General features: G+C 35.9%; 1 protein-coding gene across 1 annotated transcript in view; it reads left to right on the forward strand.

Annotated features, from left to right (window-relative positions):
- TAOK1 (TAO kinase 1) overlaps nucleotides 1-21,753 on the forward strand; it is a 155,013-nt gene that overhangs the window by 56,779 nt on the left and 76,481 nt on the right. Inside the window, exon 2 of the mRNA XM_039251701.1 lies at nucleotides 10,049-10,270. Coding sequence (XP_039107632.1) covers nucleotides 10,139-10,270 — 132 coding nt within the window. The 5' untranslated portion in view covers nucleotides 10,049-10,138. The remainder of the gene's footprint in view (nucleotides 1-10,048; nucleotides 10,271-21,753) is intronic.

A 21,753-nucleotide genomic window follows, 5' to 3' on the forward strand; every position in this document is an offset into this window, starting at 1 on the left:
TGATAGGCTTCCTTGGTCTATTTTTGTGGAACCAGAAACAAATTAGATCTCATTTACTGTTTATAGGATTTTTAATTTCATTTTACTGTTCTCTTTTAGTAAGTATATCAGTTACTGTAATGATATTTATCCTCTGAGAACAGATAAGATACTTAAAAGATGTAACTTAACAGCCTGTTGTTTTTTTTTTTTTTAAGTTTATTTATTTAGAGAGAGCACAAATGGAGCAAGGGCAGAGAGAGAGGGGAAAGAGAGAATCCCAAGCAGGCTCCGCAGTGTCAGCACAGAACCTGATGCTGGGCTCAAATTCAAAAACCATGAGATCATGATCTGAGCTGAAACCAAGAGTTGGATACTTTAACCAGCCTAGCCACCCGGGTGCCCCCGTCCCCCAATTTTTAAAAGAAGATTGCCTGAACAATTTCATAATACCATTAAGAACTTATTATAGATATATATTTTAAGCTTGACGTATAGTTTATCTAGCTCTATTAGTCCTGGATGTTAGTTATTCATGTGCCTAATACTCATTTTTAGCATACTGGAGAAATTATGGAGTTTATGAGTAGGGTTGCTGTGAAAGCGCATCTGTGCTGTTTATTTTCCTGTAGTTATTCCTGACAGATTTTTAAAATGGACAAGACTCAGATCAAATGTCTTTGTCAGTTTTAACATTGATGATTCTGTTGTAGCAGTATTTTGAATGGGTGCAGGGCAACCAAGATGGTGCTCATTTTTATAAGAAAGTACTTTATTTTTGGGTATTTGAGGATGTATAGAAAAGCAGCTATGCAATGTATACTATAAACTCTAGCCTAACAGTATAATGGCGTATTTCAGGGATTTCTAACATTTATATTTTATTTTTTATTTTTTCTATCTTCTAACAGCCCAAAGAATGTGCACAAATGTTGAATATTTTTTCTTTATCTTTTTTCCTGATTGTGGAAGTTCAAGATGATTATTGAAAATTAGGACATAAGGAAAGTATTGAGTTGTGAATGTTGTCTAATACTGGCCATAACTACCTAAATGTATTTCATACCACTTTGTTATGTTGCCTTTGCAGAAACTACAGTGTATATGATTTCTGCTTTCATTCTTTTCATTATAAAATCAAACAGATCCAGAAAAATCCACAAAACATACAGGTTAGTGAATTATTATAAGTAAAATTCCCATATAATCACTACCTAAGGCAAGAAAAAGAACTTCACCAGCTATTCTGGAAGTTCCTCCTATATCTTACCCCAGTCACAACCGTTCTTTTTTCTTAAAGTAACTACTATCTGGCATTTAGTAATAACTTTTGGGAATTTTTAAATATTTTCATCATCTAAGTATTCATTCCTATACCCCATTATTGAATTTTGAGAGTTCTTTCTATAGTTTGGATACAAATCCTTTTTCAGATACATGATTTGAAAAAAATTTTTGAGCAGCTGGTGGCTTGAGTTCATTATTTTTTATTTTTTTAAGATTTTCTCTTTAAGTAATCTCTACACCCATTATGGGGCTTGAACTCACAGCCCTGAGATAGGGAGTCACATGCTCCACTGACTGAGCCAGCCAGGTGCCTCTTGACTTCATTATGATTTTAAAAGTGTCATTTGCAAGAGTTAAGGTTTTTAATTTTGGTGAAGTTCACATTAATTTTGCCTTTTATTATGGATTACAGGTTTGGTGTTGTATCTAAGAACTCTATAACCTAGGTTGCAACAGTTTTCTCCTGTGGTTTCATCTGAATGTTTTACATAAAGTGTTAACTTTTTCATTGAGATAAATGGACCATTTTGCATTAACTTTTCTTTTGCAAAAAAATGTTTAAAGTTTATTTATTTTGAGATAGAGAAAACACGTGTGCCAGTGAGGGAAGGTCAGAAAGAGAGGGAGAGAGAGAATCCCAAGCAGACTCTGCACTGTTAGAGGGCTGTCATTGTGGCTTGATCTCATAAACTGCGTTATCATGACCTGAGCTGAGATCAAGAGTCACTCTCTTAACTGACTGAGCCACCCACGCACCCCTGACTTAATTTTTCTGTAAAGTATGAGACAAAGTTCATTTTTAAATTTTATTTTATTATTACTACTTTTTATTTTACTGTTTTTTATTTAAAAAAATTTTTATAGTTTATTTTATTTTTGAGACAGAGAGAGAAAGAGCATGAGCAGGGGAGGGACAGAGAGAGAGGAAGACACAGAATCAGAAACAGGCTCCAGGCTCTGAGCTGCTAGAACAGAACTCGATGTGGGGCTCAAACTCACAAACCGTGAGATCGTGACCTGAGCCGAAGTCGGACGCTTAACTGACTGAGCCACTCAGGTGCCCCTTAATGTTTATTCTTAGAGAGAGAGCGTGAGCGCGTGCAAGAGAGAGCATGAGCAGGGAAGGGCAAAGAGAGAGGGAGACACAATGCAAAGCAGGCTCCAGGCTCTGAGCTGTCAGCACCGATCCGGATGCAGGGCTTGAACCCACGAAGCATGAGATCATGACCTAAACCGAAGTTGGACGCTTAACTGACTTAGCCACTCAGGTGCCCCAAAATGTTTGTTTATTTTGTGAGAGAGAGAGAGAGAGCGAGAGAGAGAGAGCGTGTGAGTGGGAGCAGGGAAAGGGGAAGGGCAGAGAAAGAGGGAGAGAGAGAACCCCAAGCTGGCTCTGCGCAGTCAACACAGAGTCCTACACAGGGTTTGATCTCAGGAACCATGAGATCATGACCTGATTCTAAATCAAAGAGTTGGACGCTTAACTGAGCCACCAGGTGCCCCCCCCCCCCCAAATATCTGAATATTTCTTTTTCTTCTTGTACTAATTTGTATATTTTTCGTATACACAATAATGTCAGCAGCTAGTTTTATTTCTTCCTTTCTATTATGTATTTCTTTGCTTTGCTTTCCTTATTGTAAGGGTTACAATTCTAATACAGTGTTCAAGAGGAGTGAATAGAGTAGACCTCTTACTTAGTTTCGAATCCTTAGGGAAAAACTTTTAGTCTTTAATCATTATGATGTTAGCTGTAGGTTTTTTGTAGATACCCTTAGTGAGGTTAATGATGTTCCCTTCTATTAGTCTTTTGACCATTTTTATCATAAATGGATATTGAATTTGTCAAATCTTTTTCTGCCTCTGTTAATGTAATCGTGTGTTTCTTTTATCTTTAGCCTATTTCGAATGGTGGCTTAAATTCAGGAACTTAAAGGTGGTCCTTGTATTTCCTTTTCCTTTCAGTTTTCTAAGAGTATGTATTAGTATTTTCCTTTTGATTTCTGTTTTCCTTGGTTAGTTTGGTAGAAGTCTTCAGTTTTGTTGACTTTTTTTTATTACCCAAAGGAACCATCTTTTGGTTTTATTGATTTTCCTCCATTGGCTTTTTGTTTTCTAATTTCACTGGTTTCTACTCTTTTTTAATATATCCTTTCTTATAGTTATTTGTGGTTTTATTTGCTTTTCTATTTTTAGGGTGTTTTGTTTTGTTTTTACTTTAGAAAAGAAAATGAGAGAGAGAGTGCATGACTGGTGACAGGGGCGGCGGTGGGGGGCAGATCCCAAGCAGGCTCCACACTGAGCATGGATCCCAGGACCCTGGGATCATGACCTGAGCTGACATCAAGAGTTGGACACTCAACTGACTGAGCCACCCAGGCACCCCTCTTTCTAGGTTCTTAAGATAGAAGCTTAGATAATTTATTTGAAATCTATTCTTTTTTTCTAATACAGAATCTGTGCCTTAAATTTCTTTAAAAAATTTTTTAAGTTTTTTTATTTTGAGAGAAAGAGAGCACAAGTAGGGGAAGAGCAGAAAGGAGAGACAGAATCCCAAGTAGGCTCTTTTCCATCGATGTGGAGCCTGATGTGGGGCTCAGACTCAGAAACTGTGAGATCATGACCTGAGCCAAGATCAGAAGGCTGATGCTTAACCAACTATGCCACCCAGGCACCCCTAATGTCTTAAATTTCTATGTAAGCACTGCATTGGTTGTATCTTACAAATTTTGTGTTATATTTTTATTTTCACTCAATTTGTATTTTTTTTTCCAATTTCCCTTGAAGCTTCTTTATTGACCCATGGATTATTTAGAAGTGTGTGTGTGTACGTGTGTGTGTATTTAATTTTTGATTTATTTTTGAGAGAGAGAGAGAGAGAGAGACCGAGACCGCATGAACAGCGAAGGGTCAGAGAGAGAGGGAGACACAGAATCCGAAACAGGCTCCAGGCTCTGAGCTAGCTGTCAGCACAGAGCCCAACGCAGGGCTCGAACCCACAAACCGTGAGATCATGACCTGAGCTGAAGTCAGATGCTTAACCGACTGAGCCACCCAAGCGCCCCTAGAAGTGTTTGTTTAATTTTCAAATTTCGTGGGTTTTATAAAGATATATTTCTGTTACTGATTTTAAATACGCTGTGGTCAGATAATCATTATTTTGTATGAATTGAAATTTTTTACACTTCTTAAGATTTGTTTTATGGCCCAGAATATAATGTCTTGGTGTGAATATCATATGTGTTCTTGAAAACAATGTATATTGTTTTTGTCAGATAGAGTATTCTAGAAATGTCGTTTGATAAAGTTGGTTGATAGTATTCTATATATTTTCAGACTCTTTTTCTGAGAGAGGAGTGTTGGAGTCTCCCAGTGTAACTATAGACTTGTTTTATTTTACTTTTCTTTTCACTTGTGTCAGGTTTTTTTTGTTTTTTGGTTTTTTTTTTTTTAAGTAAACTCCATGCCTAGTGTGCGGTTTGAACTCAGAATTCCAAGATCAAGATTTGCATGCTTTACATACTGGGCCAGCCAGGTGCCCCGCATTTCTGATACTGTATATTTCAATTCTAATTTTTTCATGTTGTTTTTAAGAAATACTTTATATTTCTCTACTAAGAACTGATGTCTTTTCAGTTGTTTACAGAGTGTTAACCATTACCTCGTTTATTATGATTATAATAACTGCTTTAAAGTCTTTGTGTGATTATTCCAGCATAAGTCATCTCAAAATAGGCAATTGTTGGTCCTCTCTTCCGTTGATAATTTGTTACATTGATCAGTTTTGTGTGTGTGTGTGTTTATTGGTGTGTTTATGTGTTTTTGCATGTAGGATAATATTGGATTTTATCTTGGACATTGTGAATATTTCTGAATCGTATTAATATCCTCTAGAGAATGTTGATTTGTTTTCTTTGTTTTAGTAGATACCAACTGGTTTGTATGGGAAGTTCTGTCTTTCTGTTGGTAGTAGTTCCAGTAGCAGTTGGATTTGCCCTGTGCTATGCCTCTCAGTGATAGCATGAGACTTGGGAGTGGTGTATAATATAGATTAGTTCCCTTTAGTTTAGTCTTTGCTACACTTCTTTAAGTGTATTTTGCACAACTGCAAATACAGTATTTGTTTTGGTTTATTCCAGAACAAAAGAATTAGGGATATATTTTCCAGCTCTCCCTTCTCCATGGTTTTCCTCCATTCTCTTCAGTTTCCAGTGGTTTTTCCCTGTTCTTCTCCTTTTCCTTCTTTTTCCTTCCTCAAGCCCTTCTGCCTCCCCTCTTTCCTCCTCCTCCTCTCTCCTCCAGGAAGAGAGAGAGAGAGACACACACACACACACAGAGGGAAGGTGTGAGCAGGAGAGGGGTAGAGAGAGATGGAAACACAGAATCTGAAGCAGGCTCCAGACTCTGAGCTGTCAGCACAGAGCCAGACACGGGGCTTGACCTTAACAAACCAACCATGAGATCATGACCTGAGCCGAAGTTGGACGTTTAACCAACCAAGCCACCTAGGCACCTATTCTTTTTTTTTTTTTTTTTAATGTTTATTCATTTTTGAGAGAGAGGATAGAGACAGAGCACAAGTGGGGGAGGGTCAGAGAGAGAAGGAGACACAGAATCCAAAGCTCCCTGTTCTTTTGATCTGAAGGACAGATTTTTCTGTGAGCATTTATTTAGACCTGTGCATTGTATAGTTACTCATCACTGGGGCTACTCTTAAGTGAAGTGGGGAAAGGAGAAAGGAGTTTAGAAAAATAAAAAGAATTCCCCCTCATACTTTTTGGACCAACAGGGGCCCTGGTTCCCAATTTTTCTGGTCAGAGAGCAGTTTTCTCACAGTCTTTGGGTTTTTTTGTTTTGTTTTTTTTCTGTTGCTAGGGCAGTGCATTCTGTGGCTGAGGAGAGAAAAAAAGAAAATGGCTTTCCCCCCTACAGTCTCTAGATTACAGGATCTCCTTTTCCTGCTCCTTTGAACAGAAAGAGGGGATTTTTTTAAGGGTTTCCTTGTCAGCACCCTCAACATAGTTCTGTAACTCAGGCCATTCTTAGGCCAAACTAGGAGTTAAAGGATGAAAAGAGAATTAGAAAACTCATGGCTGTTCCCTTCATTCTTTTTTTTTTTTTTTAATATTTTTATTTATTTCTAGGAGAGAGAGGGAGAGAGAGACAGCGTGAGCAGGGGAGGGTCAGAGAGAGAGGGAGATACAGACTCTGAAATAGGCTCCAGGCTCTGAGCTGGCAGTCAGCACAGAGCCCGATGCGGGGCTCGAACCCACGAACCACGAGATCATGACCTAAGCGAAAGTCGGACCTTTACCAACTAAGCCACCCAGGCGCCCCATGTTCCCTTCATTCTTCACATTTTAACTTTTCTGCCCAGTAATTTGTATTACCTGTTTATGGAATGCTGATGTATATCCTTTGGCTATTTATATGTTGGTGAATTAGCTACTTTCTCTGAATGATTTGAATGATATCTATATATTTAAGAAATATTAATCCTTAATTGTGTTCACTCTGGATGTTTCAGTTTCTGTGTTTGATTCAATATTTTTGACATACAAAATTTTAGAATCTATTAATCTTGGGGCACCTGGATGGCTTAGTTGTTAAACATCTGACCTAAGCTTCGATCATGATCTCAGGGTTTGTTGGTTTGAGCCCTGCGTTAGGCACTGTGCTGATAGCTCAAAGCCTGGAGCCTGCTTCGGATTCTGTGTCTCCCTCTCTCTCTCTGCCCCTTGCTTACTCACACTCTTTCTCTCTCTCAAAAATAAATAAACATTAAAAAAATGCATTAGTCTTTTGTGAATTAAAAAAAATGCTAATAGCCTTTTCGATGTTCTTCCTAGTCAGAATATGTTATTATTCTAGTTGTAAAAATGTTCCATTTTATTTTTCTTTAATTTGAAGTACATTGTAAAGTAAAATTTCTTAAAATTATAAAAGCAGTTACTGTAAAAATTCAGATAATGTGGATGTCTAGATTAACAAGTAATGCTTTTCTTTTCTAATTCTTTTTTTCTTTTTTTTTTTTTTAATTCAAGTTAGTTAGCATACAGTGTAGTCTTGGTTTCAGGAGAAGAAACCAATAATTCTTCTCTTACATACCTACATCCTCTCCCATACCTTCCCAGGTAACCATGGATTACTTTAGATTAGTTCTGTCTATTTGAGAATTTATCAGGGGAATCATTAAATGTGAATACTTTGTTTCTGGCTTCTTTTACTGAGTGAGCATAATGCTTTGGTTTTGATACTCATCTGTTTTCCTACGTGTATTATTAGTTTATTCCTTTTTATTGCTGTGAATAGTATTTCATTGTGTGAATATACCGTAATTCTATTCTACATTTATTTGTTGATAGACATTTGTGTTATTTGCAGTTTTGGACTGTTAAGAATAAAGCTACTATGTTTTTGTGTGCCTGTGTTTTCTTTGAATAAGTGACAGCTAGTTCAGGAATTGCTCCTTCTTACAGTAAATACTTACTTTTCTTGACATGCATCTGCTAAACAATTTTCCAAAATCATTGTACTGTTTAACACTTCCATGAGCTCTGTATTGATTTCTAGTTCCTGACCTTGTACATTTATCATTTCTTATGTTTTCTATAAGTATCTTTGGTATAGATTCTATAAAGTGATATTTTTGTTTGAAAGGGTAAGTGCATATGTTTTTGCTAGATTTTTCTCCATAAGGTTTATATATATATTTTCTTTACTGTTGCTAATGGATGAGTGCATACATATTTCCGTTCTATCCCACTGTCAACATGTGGTCAATTTTTGCCTTTCTGATAGATACAAAATGAAATTTTAGTATAGTTTTAATTTGTACACCTTTTACTTGGAGTGATTTTGAACATATTTTCATATGTTTAATGGTTGTTTCCTTATTTTTTTTCTTCTGTGAATTACACATATCTGCTGGAATCTTTTCTGTGTGCTGTTTTCAGAAACTTTCTGATATAAAGATATTAGATTGTTGTATTCCCCCCCCCCTTTTAACGCTTATTTATTTTGAGATAGAAAAAGCGTGAGTGAGGAAGGGGCAGAGAGAAGAAGAGAGATTCCCAAGCAGGCTCCACACTGACAGTGTGGGACGTGTCACAGGGCTTGAATCCACAAACAGTGAGATTATGACCTCAGCCCAAGTCTGATGCTTAACCAACTGAGCTATGCAGGCACCTCTCTTTTCTTTTTTCTTTTTTCTTTCTTTTTTTTCTTCTTTTCTTTTTTCTTTCTTTTTTTCTTTCGTTTCTTTTCTTTTTTTTTCTTTTTTTCTTTTTCGTTTTCTTTTTTTTCTTTCCTTTTTTCTTTTCTTTCTTTTCTTCTTTCTTCTTTCTTCTTCTTTTCTTTCTTTTTTTTTTTTTAAAGTCTTAACATATTAGGGATATTACCCCTTTGTAAACATAAGTTTCAAACTTTCCCCCCAAGTTTATCATTTTTTTTTGTTGGGGGTGTCTTTTTCCATGGCTTTTCCTCCCAAGTTTTCTTTTTTATATTGTTAAATATGTATCAGTCTTTGTCATTATTGTTTTGGGTTTTGGAACAGTTAGGAAAGTTTCCTCAGTTCCTTATTATGGAGGAACTTAACTTATTTCCTTCTAGTACTTGTATAATTTCATTTTTAAAAATTGTATTTATTTTACATAATCTCTACACCCAGTATAGGGCTCAAACTCACAACTCCAAGATCAAGAGTCACATTCTCTTTCAGTTGAGCCAGCCAGGTGCCCCAGTTTCATTTTTTATGTTTGTGTTTCCAATATGTAATTCCTGTATGTTGTATTTATGTTTGTATTGCCTCTGTGTAGTTCTAGTGTTCAGTTTGAGTAACAGGTGTTTTATTTTTTTACCAAATGGTTACTGGCGTCTCCAAACATCACTTGTATATATCTGATTCCTTTTTTCCTCATTTACTTGGGATACCTCTATAAGTCAGTAATGTTTATGTAAGATTGTGATAGGGTTATAATTTTTATATATTTTTTTCTGAGTGAGTTCTCAGTTGTCTCCACATTTATTTCTTCCTTTAATTGTATGCTAAATTCCAGGGTAGACATACACGGATTTGTTTCTCGACTATCTTTTAGGTTATTAATTTGCTTGTCCTATTTTTAGTATTCTAATGATGCTATAGTTTTGTGTTATCCTTTCCTATTTGATAGAGTAAATGTCATTCATTATTTCTTATTTCTCTGATTTCCTGGAGAATAGGATGCTCTCCTATTCTATGAAGTATGTTATTTTCATTGTACAGATTAGGAAAATGAGGCTACACAAGTCCACAGTTCATAAATAGTGTTGCCAGAATTCATGTCCAGGCAGTGGCAGTGTCATTCCAGAACCCAGGTTCAGAAGCCTCTCAATTATGACAGCTATTTTTAAAATTGAGTAATCTGTTATAAAGGTACTGATAACAGAACACCAGGGAATTTACTGGTTATCTGTAATACCTACTTATCTAATGATACAGATTTGATAAAGGCCATATTTTAATGTGCATCAGGTTTATTGGGGGAAACAGTTGTCTGCGTGAAATTCATTACTTTCTCCCATTGTATTTTTCTTTGGAATGTCTGTATTAGAGTTGATTAAACACTGGCAATGGTATGTTTTCAGATAGAGGAACTATTGTACTAGTAGACCACACTTCCATCTCAGTGAAATTCTAGGCTGCAGATAATTTTGTATATGCTGTCAGAAAATGGTCTTATAGTAATTATTCGTAGTGGATTTTGCTTTTCCTGACCTTTTTCTTCTCTTATTTCTTTTCAATAGTTTATGCCAGCGTGGCTTCATTTATACAGATGAACCAGGGATTGGGATAGCAGTATAAAAGTAGAATCAGAGAACTGATTGCCCAGCAGGATGCCATCAACTAACCGAGCGGGCAGCCTGAAGGACCCTGAAATTGCAGAACTCTTCTTCAAAGAAGATCCAGAGAAGCTCTTCACAGATCTCAGAGAAATTGGCCATGGAAGCTTCGGAGCAGTATATTTTGTAAGTGTTAAAGGCTTACTGTCAGTGACTAACATTGACTTAATATCTATTCCTGGCAGAGTAAAAAAAACAATAAGACATAGGCAGTAGTCCATTTTATAATCACTTGCATAGATATATGTGTATAGTATGAAAGCAGATAGTTTTATATATCTACTTGAGCTTCTTGGATTATTGAATAAATGGAAAAGAATATTATTTTGCTTTAACTTACGTGTTTGGCATTTTAGTACAGTGGTTTGAAGAGTCTAATGACTTGTATTACTACAGAATTAAATATTGCAGAAGAACTCTGACTTCTGTAAAGTCTCATACAGTTAATTTTAGTGTTGTTGAAATCTAGGATTATTATTTGACATAAGGATATGTACCAAGGTCTTGTGTGTATATGTGTGTGTTATGCTAAAATAATCATCAAATTTACCATTTTTAAGTGTACAATTTGTGGCATTAATTATGCACACATTGTGCAACCATTACCATTATCTGTTTTCAAAACTTTTCCATCACCCCAAACAGAAACTTTGTATTTACTAGCAATAACTCCTTCCCCTTCTACCCAATCTCTAATCTACTTTTTGTCTATGAGTTTGCTTATTCTAGATATTTCATATAAATGGAATTATACAATATTTGTGCTTTTGTGTATAGCTTATGTCACTTAGCATAATGTGTAGTATAATCACTTTGCAGGTCAACCATGTTATAGCGTGTACTTTATTCCTTTTTATAGCTGAATAATATCCCATTGTATGTACCGTGGTTTATCCATTCATCTGTTGATGGATACTAGATTGTGCCGTCTTTTGGCTATTGTGAACAAATGCTACGATAATATTGGTGTACAGGTATCTGTTTGAGTCAGTGTTTTCAAATTTGGGTGTGTACCTAAGAGTGAAAATACTCGATCACATGGTAATTTCATGTTTAACTTTTTGAGGAACTGCCAGTGGTCCTTAGTGGCTGTACTGTTTCCATTCTCATCAGTAATATACTGGAATTCCAGTTATTCCACATCCTCACAAATGCTGTAATTTTTTGTTATTTGATTATAGCCATCATACTGGGTGTGAAGTAGTATCTTGATGTTCTGGGTTGTATTTCTTTAATGACTAATAATGTTGATCATCTTTTCATGTGCTTATTGGCCATTTGCATATCTTCTTTGGAGAAAGGTCTATTCAAGTCCTTTGCCTATTTTAAAATTTGAGTTGTCTCTCTGTTGCGTTACAAGGGATCCTTATGTATTCTGAATATTAAGTCCTTATCAGATACATGATTTGTAAATATTTTCTCCCATTCTGTGCTTTGTCTTTTCACTTTCTTTTCTTTTCTTTTCCTTTTAATATTTATTTTTGAGAGACGAAGACAGAGCATGAGAGGGGGAGGGACGAGGGGGGTGCAGAGAGAGCAGGAGAGACAGAATCTGAAGCAGGCTCCAGGCTCTGAGCTGTCAGCACAGAGCCCGATGCAGGACTCGAACCCACAAACCATGAGATCATGACCTGAGCCGAAGTCGGATGCTTAACCAACTGAGCCACCGTCTTTTCACTTTCTTGATGATGATGACCTTTGATATACAAAAGTTTTAAATTTGGATGAAGTCCATTTGGTCTATTTTTTGTTGTTGTTGTTTATACTTTTGGTGTCATGTCTAATTATCCATTGCCAAATCCAAGGTTGTGAAGATTTACCCTTATGTTTTCTTCTAAGAGCTTTATGGTCTTAGCTCTTATTTACAGGTTATTTGATTCATTTTGAGTTAGTTTTTGGATATAATGTGAGGTAGAGGTCCAACTTTATTCTTTTGTATGTGGAAATCCAGTTGTTCAGTGTTCCAGTGCCCTCTATTGAAGACACTGTTCTTTCTCTGTTGAATTGTCTTGGCGTCTTTGTGAAATCTGTTGGTCATATTGTATAGGTTTATTTCTGAACTCTCAGTTCTATTCCTTTTGTCTACACATCCATCTTTATGCTAATGTCATACTGTTTTGATTACTGTAGCTTTGCACTAAGTTTGAGATCAGGGACAACTTTTATTATTCTTTTTAAGAATAGTTTTGGCTATTTGGGGCCTCTTGCCATTCCATATGAATTTGAGGATGGCTTTTCCATTTCTGTTGTTGGAATTTTGTTAGGGATTGTTTAAATTTGTAGATCATGCTTGGTAGTATTGACCAATATTAAGTCTTACCATCCATGAACACAGTATGTCTTTTGTAAACAGTTATTTAGGTCTTCTTTAATGTTGTTCAGCAATGTTTTGTAGTTTTCAGTATACAAGGGTTATAGTTGCTTAAATTTAATCAATTTAGTTATTCTTTTAGATGCTATTGTAAATGGAATTACTGTCCTAATTTCCTCTTCAGATTATTCATTGCTGGTATATAGGAGCAGCTGATTTATGTGTGTTGGTTTTTACAATACAATTTTGCTGCATTTATTAGCTGTAGTGTCTTTCATATGGATACTGTGGACTTCTGTACATAAGATCATGTCCCCTATAAATAAAGATTTACTTCTTTCCAATTTGGATGCCTTTTGTTTTTCTTTTCTATTTGCTCTAATTATAGCTTTGATGGCAGTGGTGAAAATGAGCATCCTTGTTCCTAATCTTAGGGATAAACTTTTTTTCAGTTTTTCATCATTGAGGATGATGTTAGCTATGGGATTTTCATAAATGCCCTTTATCATATTGAGGAAGTTTTTTCTATTTCTAATTTTTTGAGTGTTTTGTTTTCATGAAAGGTTGTTGCATTCTGTTATATACCTTTTGGTTGTCAGTTAAGATGATCATAATGGTTTTTCTCCTTCATTGTGTTAACGTAATATATTACATTACTGATTTTGTTACATTGAACCACTCTTGCATTTCTGGGATAAATACTGCTTTGTCTTGGCTTATAATCATTACATCTCTATTTATAAACGACACTGTAATTTTCTTTTTTTTTTTTGTGATTTTCTTGGTTTGTGATTTTTCTTTGGTATCAGGCTAATACTGCCTTCATAGAATGAGTTAGGAAGTATTCTTTTAGTTTTTGGAAGAGTTGGTGAGGAATTGGTATTAATTCTTCTTTAAATGTTTGGTATAACTCACCAGTGAAGGCATCTGGTTCTGGACTTTGTTTCTGATTATTTATTCAATGTTTACTTACTATAGGTCTGTTAATATTTTCTTTCTTTTTTTTTTTTAATGTTTTTTTAATTTGTTCTGAGAGAGAGAGAAAGCACAAGCATGGAAAGGCCAGAGAGAGAAGGAGAGAGAGAATCCCAAGTAGGCTCCACGCTGCCAGCACACAGCCTGATATGTGGTCAAAATCAAGAATCAGATGTTTAACTGAATGAGCCACCCAGGTGCCCCCATCTGTTGATGTTTTCTCTTACGTTACTTTTATTTGTGGGTTCTAGGAATTTGTTTCATCTTGGTAGTCTTATGTATTGGGACACAGCTGTAAATAGTAAGCTCATATAAAGCTTTTTATTTCTGTAGGCTGGTTGTAAATAGTCCCGTTCTTTTCCTGGTTTTAGTTATTTGGCTCTTCTCTCTTTTCTTTTTTATTGGTATAAGCCAAGTCTGTTTTCTCTTGAATTTTAACTATAATTCTATTTTGAGATTTTCAATAAAATACCCTTAGTAAACTTTCCTTGTTCATATAAAGATGTATTGTATCACTTTTAACACTGAAAAAAAGAAAAGCATATAGAAACCATTACTTATAACTATTTTCCCTTCAGATAATGATTGATATTTCATTTACATCTTTTTAGCATTTCAATAATGTACATATATCTAGGATTACTGTTACCTCAATTTAGCCAGGACTCTTCCAGTTTCCGTGGTAAAAGCTTTAGGTCCTAGGACCCCAATAGCCCAGGTAAAAGTGAGATGCTTATTCATCTTACATCCTGTTCACTCGCCATTTAATTTTTTATTTATTTTTAAAAAATTTTAACGTCTGTTTACTTTTGAGAGAGCGAGTGAGGAGAGTGAGCAGGGGAGGGGCAGAGAGAGAGGGAGAAACAGAATCTGAGGCAGGCTCCAAGCTCTGAGCTGTCAGCACAGAACCTGACACGGGACCCAAACTCACGTATCATGAGATTATGACCTGAGCTGAAGTTGATGCTTAACCTACTGAGCCACCCACACGCCCCGGCATTTAATTTTTAAAATGGAAGTTGTATAGTTTGTTTTATAAAATTTTGCAGTACTGCTTATTTTTCTTATGAATAAGTGTACATGTATAACAGTTAATTGCTTTATCACATTTTGTCATATATCTATTTGATATTCACTTTATCTTTCCATATAATTAGCTATTAAGGCTTTCAACCCTGCCTGTTTTTTTTTGTTTTTTTTTTTTTGCTGTTAAAAATAATGCTATAATGAACTTCATTATATTTCCTCTTAATGGACATGTTTGCCAGTTTGGAGGGGAAAAGAAGAAAAGGAGAATAAAGAAATGTGAATATCCTAGAAAATAATGAAAAAGAATATTAGACAGGAGACTATTGAAGAGATCCTTGAATTTATCAATTTTCTTAAAGTTTATTTATTTATTTTGGGAGAGGAGGGGCAGAGAGAAAGAAGAATCTCAAACAGGCACTGGGCTGTCAGACTCATGAACTGTGAGGTCCTTTCCTGAGCCAAAAGCAAGTGTTGAGCACTTAACCAACTGAGCCACTCAGGTACCCAGAATTGTCAATTATTAAAAAAACTGACACAGGGGGACGCCTGGGTGGCTTAGTCGGTTAAGCGTCCAACTTTCGCTTGGGTCATGATCTCGCGTTCGTGGGTTCGAGCCCCGCGTCGGGCTCTGTGCTGACTGCCCGCTCAGAGCCTGGAGCCTGTTTCAGAGTCTGTGATTCCCTCTCTCTCTGACCCTCCCCTGCTCACGCTGTCTCCCTCTCTCTCTCTCTCTCTCTCTCTCTCTCTCCTAGAAATACATAAAAACATTAAAAAAAATTAAAAAAAAAAAAACAACTGACACAGGGGCGCCTGAGTGGCTCTGTCAGTTAACTGTCTGACTTCGGCTTATGTCATAATCTTGTGGCCCGAGAGTTTGAGCCCTGCATCGGGCTCTGTGCTGACAGCTCAGAGCCTGAAGCCTGCTTCATAATCTGTGTCTACTTCCTTCTCTGCCCCTCCCCTGCTCATGCTCTGTCTCTCTTTCTCAAAAATGAATAAACAGAAAAAAAGTTTTTAAAAAAAGACTATTTCTAGAGCAGTTACAGTTAGGTTCACAGCAAAATTGAAAGGAAGGTAGGATATATCTCATAAATTCTTATCCCTTGTACATGCACAGCTTCCCCCATTATCAAAATCCTCCACCAGAATATAACTGATGAACCTACACTGACAAAACGTAATCATCATAGTTTACATTAGGGTTCATCTCTCCATACATTCCATGGGTTTACAAATGTATAATTGACAAATTCCCATCATGATACAGAGTTATTTTCATTGCCTTGAAAAAAAACCTCTCTGCAATTTTTTGTGTGGATATGTTTTTAAACTCCTTTGAGTAAATACCAGAGAGTGCCATTGCTGGATTGTATGGTAAAGTATATTTAATTTTATAAGAAATGACCAAACTGTCTTCCAAAGGGGCCATACCATTTTCCATTCCTGCTAGCATTGAATGAGAATTCTTTTGCTCCACATCCTCCACAATACCAAAGGGTACTGTCAGTATTCCACATTTTGGCCATTCTAATTGTGTCTAATGGTATCTCATTGTTTTAATTTCTATTTTCTTGGTAATATGTGAACCATCTTTGCATCAGCCTATTTACCATCGGTATATTTTCTTTGGTAAGGTGTTAGGGTGTTAGGCCCATTTTAAAATCAGTCTGTTATTGTTGAATTTTAAGAGCCCATTGGATCCAGAGCTTTGCTTTATTGGGAAAGTTTTTATTACTGATTCAATCTACGTACTACTTATAGTAAGTACTAAGTAATAGTATTCAAATTTCAATTTTTTCATGGTTTAGTCTTGGTAGGTTTTGTATTTTTAGGAATTTTACCTTTTCATCTAACTTGTTGGCATATAGTTTTCCATAGTATACTTATAATCCTTTTTATTTCTGTAGAATCACTAGTACTATCTCCGTTTTAATTTCTGATTTTAGTAATTTTAGTAATGTTTTCTCCATAGTCCACTTAGCTAAAGGTTTGTCAATTTTGTTGATCTTTTTGAAGAACCAACTTTTGATTTTTTTTATTTTGTTCTGTTTTATCTCTGCTTTAATCTTTATTATTTCCTTCCTGCTGCTAACTTTGGGTTTAGTTTATTCTTCTTTTTCTAGTTCCTTAAGTTGTAAAGTTAATTTGAGATTTTTCTTGATTTTTTTCCTATCTTTTTTTTTAAAATGTGTTTATAGCTGTAAATTTTCTCCTGAGCACTTCTTCGACTTGGTCCCGTAAGTTTTGGTATGCTGTATTTTTGTTTTCATTCAGCTCTAGGTATTTCTAATTTTCCTTGTGATTTCTTCTTTGATCTATTTGTTGTTTAGAAGTATGTTTATAATAATTTCCTTTGAATATTGTAGTTTTCCTTTTTTGTTACTGATTTCTAACTTTATCCCATTGAGATCAGAGAAAATTCTTTGTATGATACCTATCTTTATAAATTTATTGAGAGTTGATTTGTGGCCTACCATATGGTCTGTCCTGTAAAGTGTCCCATGTGCCACTGAGAAAATGTATATTCTATTGTTGGGTAGCATGTTCTATATGTATATTAATTCTAATTGGTTAATTGTGTTAAGTTCTCTGTTTCCTTGCTCATCTTCTGTCTGGTTGTTCTTACCATTATTATGAGTGGAGTATTAAAGTCTCCAGCTTTTATTATAGAACTGTTAATATCTCTCTTCAATTCTGTCAATTTTTGCTTCATATATTTTAATGATCTGTCATTAGGTATTGTGAATGTTTATAATTGTTAAATCTTCTTGGTGTATTGAACCTTTGTTAATATATAATATCTTTCTTTGTCTCTTGTAACCTTTTTTGGCTTAAGTCTTTTGATTTACAAGTCTTTTTGTGGACTCAAATTTTCATTTCTTTTAAGTAAATACCTAGGATGAAATTGTCAGATCATAGGGCAGGTATATGTTTAGTTTTATGATTAGTTGTCAAACTTCTTCATTAAGTAGAAATTTTACACTTGCATCAACAGTATATAAAATTCTGTTTGCTTTATATCCTCTCCAACATTAGGTGTTGACAGTTGTTTTAATTTGAGTCATTCTGGTAGATGTGTAGTAGTATTTCAGTAAGGGTTTAACATACATTTCCCTGATGATTGGTGATATTAAGTACTTTTTCATAAATTTAATGGCCATTCACATATCTTTGGGAAGTTTTTATTTAAATGTTTTGCCCAGTTTTTAAAAATTGGGTGGTTTATCTTTTTGTTGAGATGTATGAGTTCTTTGTATATACTGAATACTTACCAATATTATGCATTTGTGAATATTTTCTCCCAGAACTGGAAAATTACAAATATTGTGCCATTTGTTGGATATAATGATCTATGCATGTCAAGTTGATAATATGCATTGATATATTCTTCAGATCTTTTGCATCCTTTCTGATTTCATTTGTTTTTGGTGTGCATATTCTATCAGTAGCTCAAAGACATGTACTGATTGTGAATTTATCTGTTTTTCCTTTTAGCTCTCTCTTGTTTTACCTTATGCATTTCTAACCTGAATTACTGAGAGTATACAAATTTTGGATTATTATATCTTATTCTTGAATTGTACCATTATCATTACAGAATTTCATGCTTTTATCTTTCATAGTACTTCTTGCTTTAAAATCTACTCTGGCGTATGCCTGGATGGCTCATTTAATTAAGCTTATGACTCATGATTTTGGCTCACGGTTTGTAGGATGGGATTGAGCCCCGCTGTATGTCAGGCTCTGTGCTGACAGCTTGGAGCCTGCTTTGGATTCAGTTTCTCTCCCTCTTTCTCTGTCCCTCTCATGTGTACGTGTGTGCGTGCTCTCTCCCTCCCTATCTCTCTCTCTCTCTCCCTCTCTCTTTTTCTCAAAACAAATAAACATTCAAAAAAAATCTACTTTGATGTTGGGGCGCCTGGGTGGCTTAGTCGGTTAAGCGTCCGACTTTCGCTTAGGTCATGATCTCGCGGTTCGTGGGTTCGAGCCCCGCGTCGGGCTCTGTGCTGACTGCCAGCTCAGAGCCTGGAGCCTGTTTCAGTCTGTGACTCCCTCTCTCTCTGACCCTCCCCTGCTCACGCTCTCTCTCTCTCTCTCTCCTAGAAATAAATAAAACATTAAAAAAAAATCTATTTTGATGTTAATCAGACATCTTTCTTTGGCTAATGCTTTCATGGTTATTCCCCACACACACACACTTTTTTAATGTTTTCTTTATTTCTGAGAGAGAGAGAGAGAGAGAGAGAGAGAGGCAGGCAGCATGAGCAGGGGAGGGTCAGAGAGAGGGAAACACAGAATCCAAAGCAGGCTTCAGGCTCTGAGCTAGCTGTCAGCACAGAGCCTGATGCGGGGCTCAAACCCACAAACCATGAGATCATGACTTGAGCCAAAGTCAGATGCCCAACCAACTGAGCCACCCAGGTGCCCCCCATCCCTTTTTAAAATTTTATTTTTTTATTTTGAGAGAGGAAGCTTGCACACAACTAAGAGAGGGAGGGAGAGAGAGAGTCCCATGCAGACTCTGCACTATAAGTGCAGAGCCCCATATGGGTTTGAACCCATGAACTACAAGGTTATGACCCAAGCCAAAACCAAGAGTTGTCTGCTCAACTGACTGAGCCACCCAGGCACCCCTCCATCCTTTTTCATTTATTATTTCTGGAACCTTATATCTAAAGTGTTTTCTCAATTTTGTTTTCCCCCAAATTTCTTTCCCACTTTTATTGCTAAATTATATATATATATATATATATATCTCATAGTGTAAGTTTAAGGTGTACGGTGTATTGATTTGATACATTTATATATTGCAAAATAATAACCACTATATCATTAACTAACTAATACCTCTTTCCTGTCACATAATTATCATTTCCTTTTTGTTGTGAGAACATTTAAGATCTACTCTCTTAGCAACTTTCAAGTATATAATACAGTATTATTAGTTATAGCCATCATGCTGTACATTAAATTCCTAGAACTTGATAATCTTATAACTGGAAGTTTGTACCCTTTGACCTGTATCTCCCCATTTTCCCTACCTCATAACCCCTGGTAGTCACTATACTACTTTTTTTCTGTGTTTGGTTTCTTTAGATTCCATATATAAGTGATAATATATAGTATTTGTCTCTTTTCCTTTTAAGTTTATTTATTTAAGAAATCTCTACACCCACCATGGGACTTGAACTTATGACCCTGAGATCAAGAGTCACTCGCTCTTCCAACTGAGCCAGCCAGGAGCCTTGTATTTGTCTTTTTTGGTCTGATTTACTTCACTTAGCATAATGTCCTCAAGTTTCATCCAAGTTGTTGAAAATGGCAGGATGTCCTCCTTTCTCATGGGTGAATTAATATTCCATTGTATTTCTGTCTGTGTGTGTGTATACCACATTTTTATCCATTTATCCTTTGGCATACACTTCAAGATTTGATTGTTCCCATATCTTGACTATTGGGAATAATACTGCAGAGGCATCTGGTGGTTCAGTTGGTTAAGTGTCCTACTCTCAATCTCAGCTCAGGTCTTGACCTCAGGGTTGTGAGTTCAACCCCTGCACTGGGCTCCAAACTGGGTGTGGAGCCTACTTAAAATGATAATAATAATAATGCTGCAGTGAACATGGGGGTGCAGATATCCTTTCAAGATCCTGAATTCAGTTCTTTTATATATGTACCCAGAAATGGCATTGCTGGATCATATAGGAGTTCTATTTTTAATTTTTTTGAGGAACCTCCATTTTGTTTTCCTTGTGGATGTACCAATTTACATTCCCACCAGCAGTGCAGGGGGTTCCCTTTTTCTGCATACCCTTCCCAACACTTGTTATCACTTGTCTTTTTGACTAGAGCCATTCAGACAGGTGTGAATTGATAGCTGTATGTAGTTTTGATTTGAATTCCCTGATGATTAGTGATGTTGAGTACCTTTTCATTTACCTGTTGTCTTTCTGGGAAAAATACCTATTCAGGTACTCTGTTCATTTTTTAATCATGTTATTTTTAGCTAGATCTTGTTCAGTGTATTGGGATATTAACCCCATATCAGATATATGATTTGCAAATATTTGCTTCCATATCATAGATTGCCTTTTCATTTTGTTGATTATTTTGTTGTGCAGTGCTTTTTAATTTGACTTAGTCCCACTGACTTATTTTTGCCATTTATTGCTTACACTTTCTGTGTCCTCTCTAGAAAATTTCTGCCAAGAGCAAGCAAGGAGATTTTTCTCTATTTCATCTTACTTTTAAGGTATTTTGCCCATTTATATTTGATGCAGTTACTACTTATAGTTGGGCATAAATCTGTTTTTTTCCTATTTGATTTCTATTTATCCTATCTGTTCTTTTGTTATTCTTTGTTCTTGCCATCTTTTTTTTTTTTTTTTTTTTTAAGTGAGTTCCATGCCCAGTGTGGGACTTAAGCTCACGACCCTAAGATCAAGAGTCAAATGTTCTATTGACTGAGCCAACCAGGCACCCCTGTTCTTGCCATCTTTTGAATCACTCAAGGGTTTATTGTTGTTGTTATTGTTTTAAATACAGGTTTTATTTCAGGTATGGGGAGGCAGCGATGGATCAGGTAAGAATGGCTACTGGGAAGATAGTTTGTTATACTGAACAGAAACAAATGAAAGGGACATGCGACGCCAGAGGGGGGCACATGGGGAAGCACTGGTGTCAGGAATCAGAACAAGCAAGGGAAAAACATGGGCAGGAGCCTTTTTTGTGGTTTCTATGGGAAGAAACAAGTGAGGCAAGGTAAGCAAGTTCAGGATTATCTAGAGTTTTGTTTTGTTGAAGATTTTATTTTTAAATATTGGGGCTCAAATTTACAACCCCAAGATCAAGAGTTGCATGCTCCATTTACTGAGTCCGCCAGGAACCCATAGGATTACCATGCTTTCAGCAGGCTCTGGGATACAGTTGTCCCTAATTGTCTAGTATTTGGCCCTATGGTAATTAAAGCAGAGAATAGGGACCCTAGACTGTAAGTTTGTTGGAGGTAAGAGCTCTGGATTGGTGATTTGTATGTGAAAGATGTCTTGTTTGCTGTCTCTATGAATTAGCTAACTCTGGGAGTGGCAGTCCCTTCCTGTTAGCAAGGCCCCAGATGACAAAGCATCACATTAAGGCCAATAAAAAGACATGATGAATATACATTTTCCCCACCATGAAAAGATGTGTATATATATATTTGTGTGTGTGTGTGTGTACATATATATATATGTATCTGTATATAGATGTTCCCCTATAGTAACCTTTTGGTCATGCATTCTTTTATTATTATTTT

The sequence above is a fragment of the Hyaena hyaena genome, unplaced genomic scaffold (genome assembly GCF_003009895.1).
Source record: "Hyaena hyaena isolate Hyena2069 unplaced genomic scaffold, ASM300989v1 scaffold_10, whole genome shotgun sequence".
NCBI lineage: Eukaryota > Metazoa > Chordata > Mammalia > Carnivora > Hyaenidae > Hyaena > Hyaena hyaena.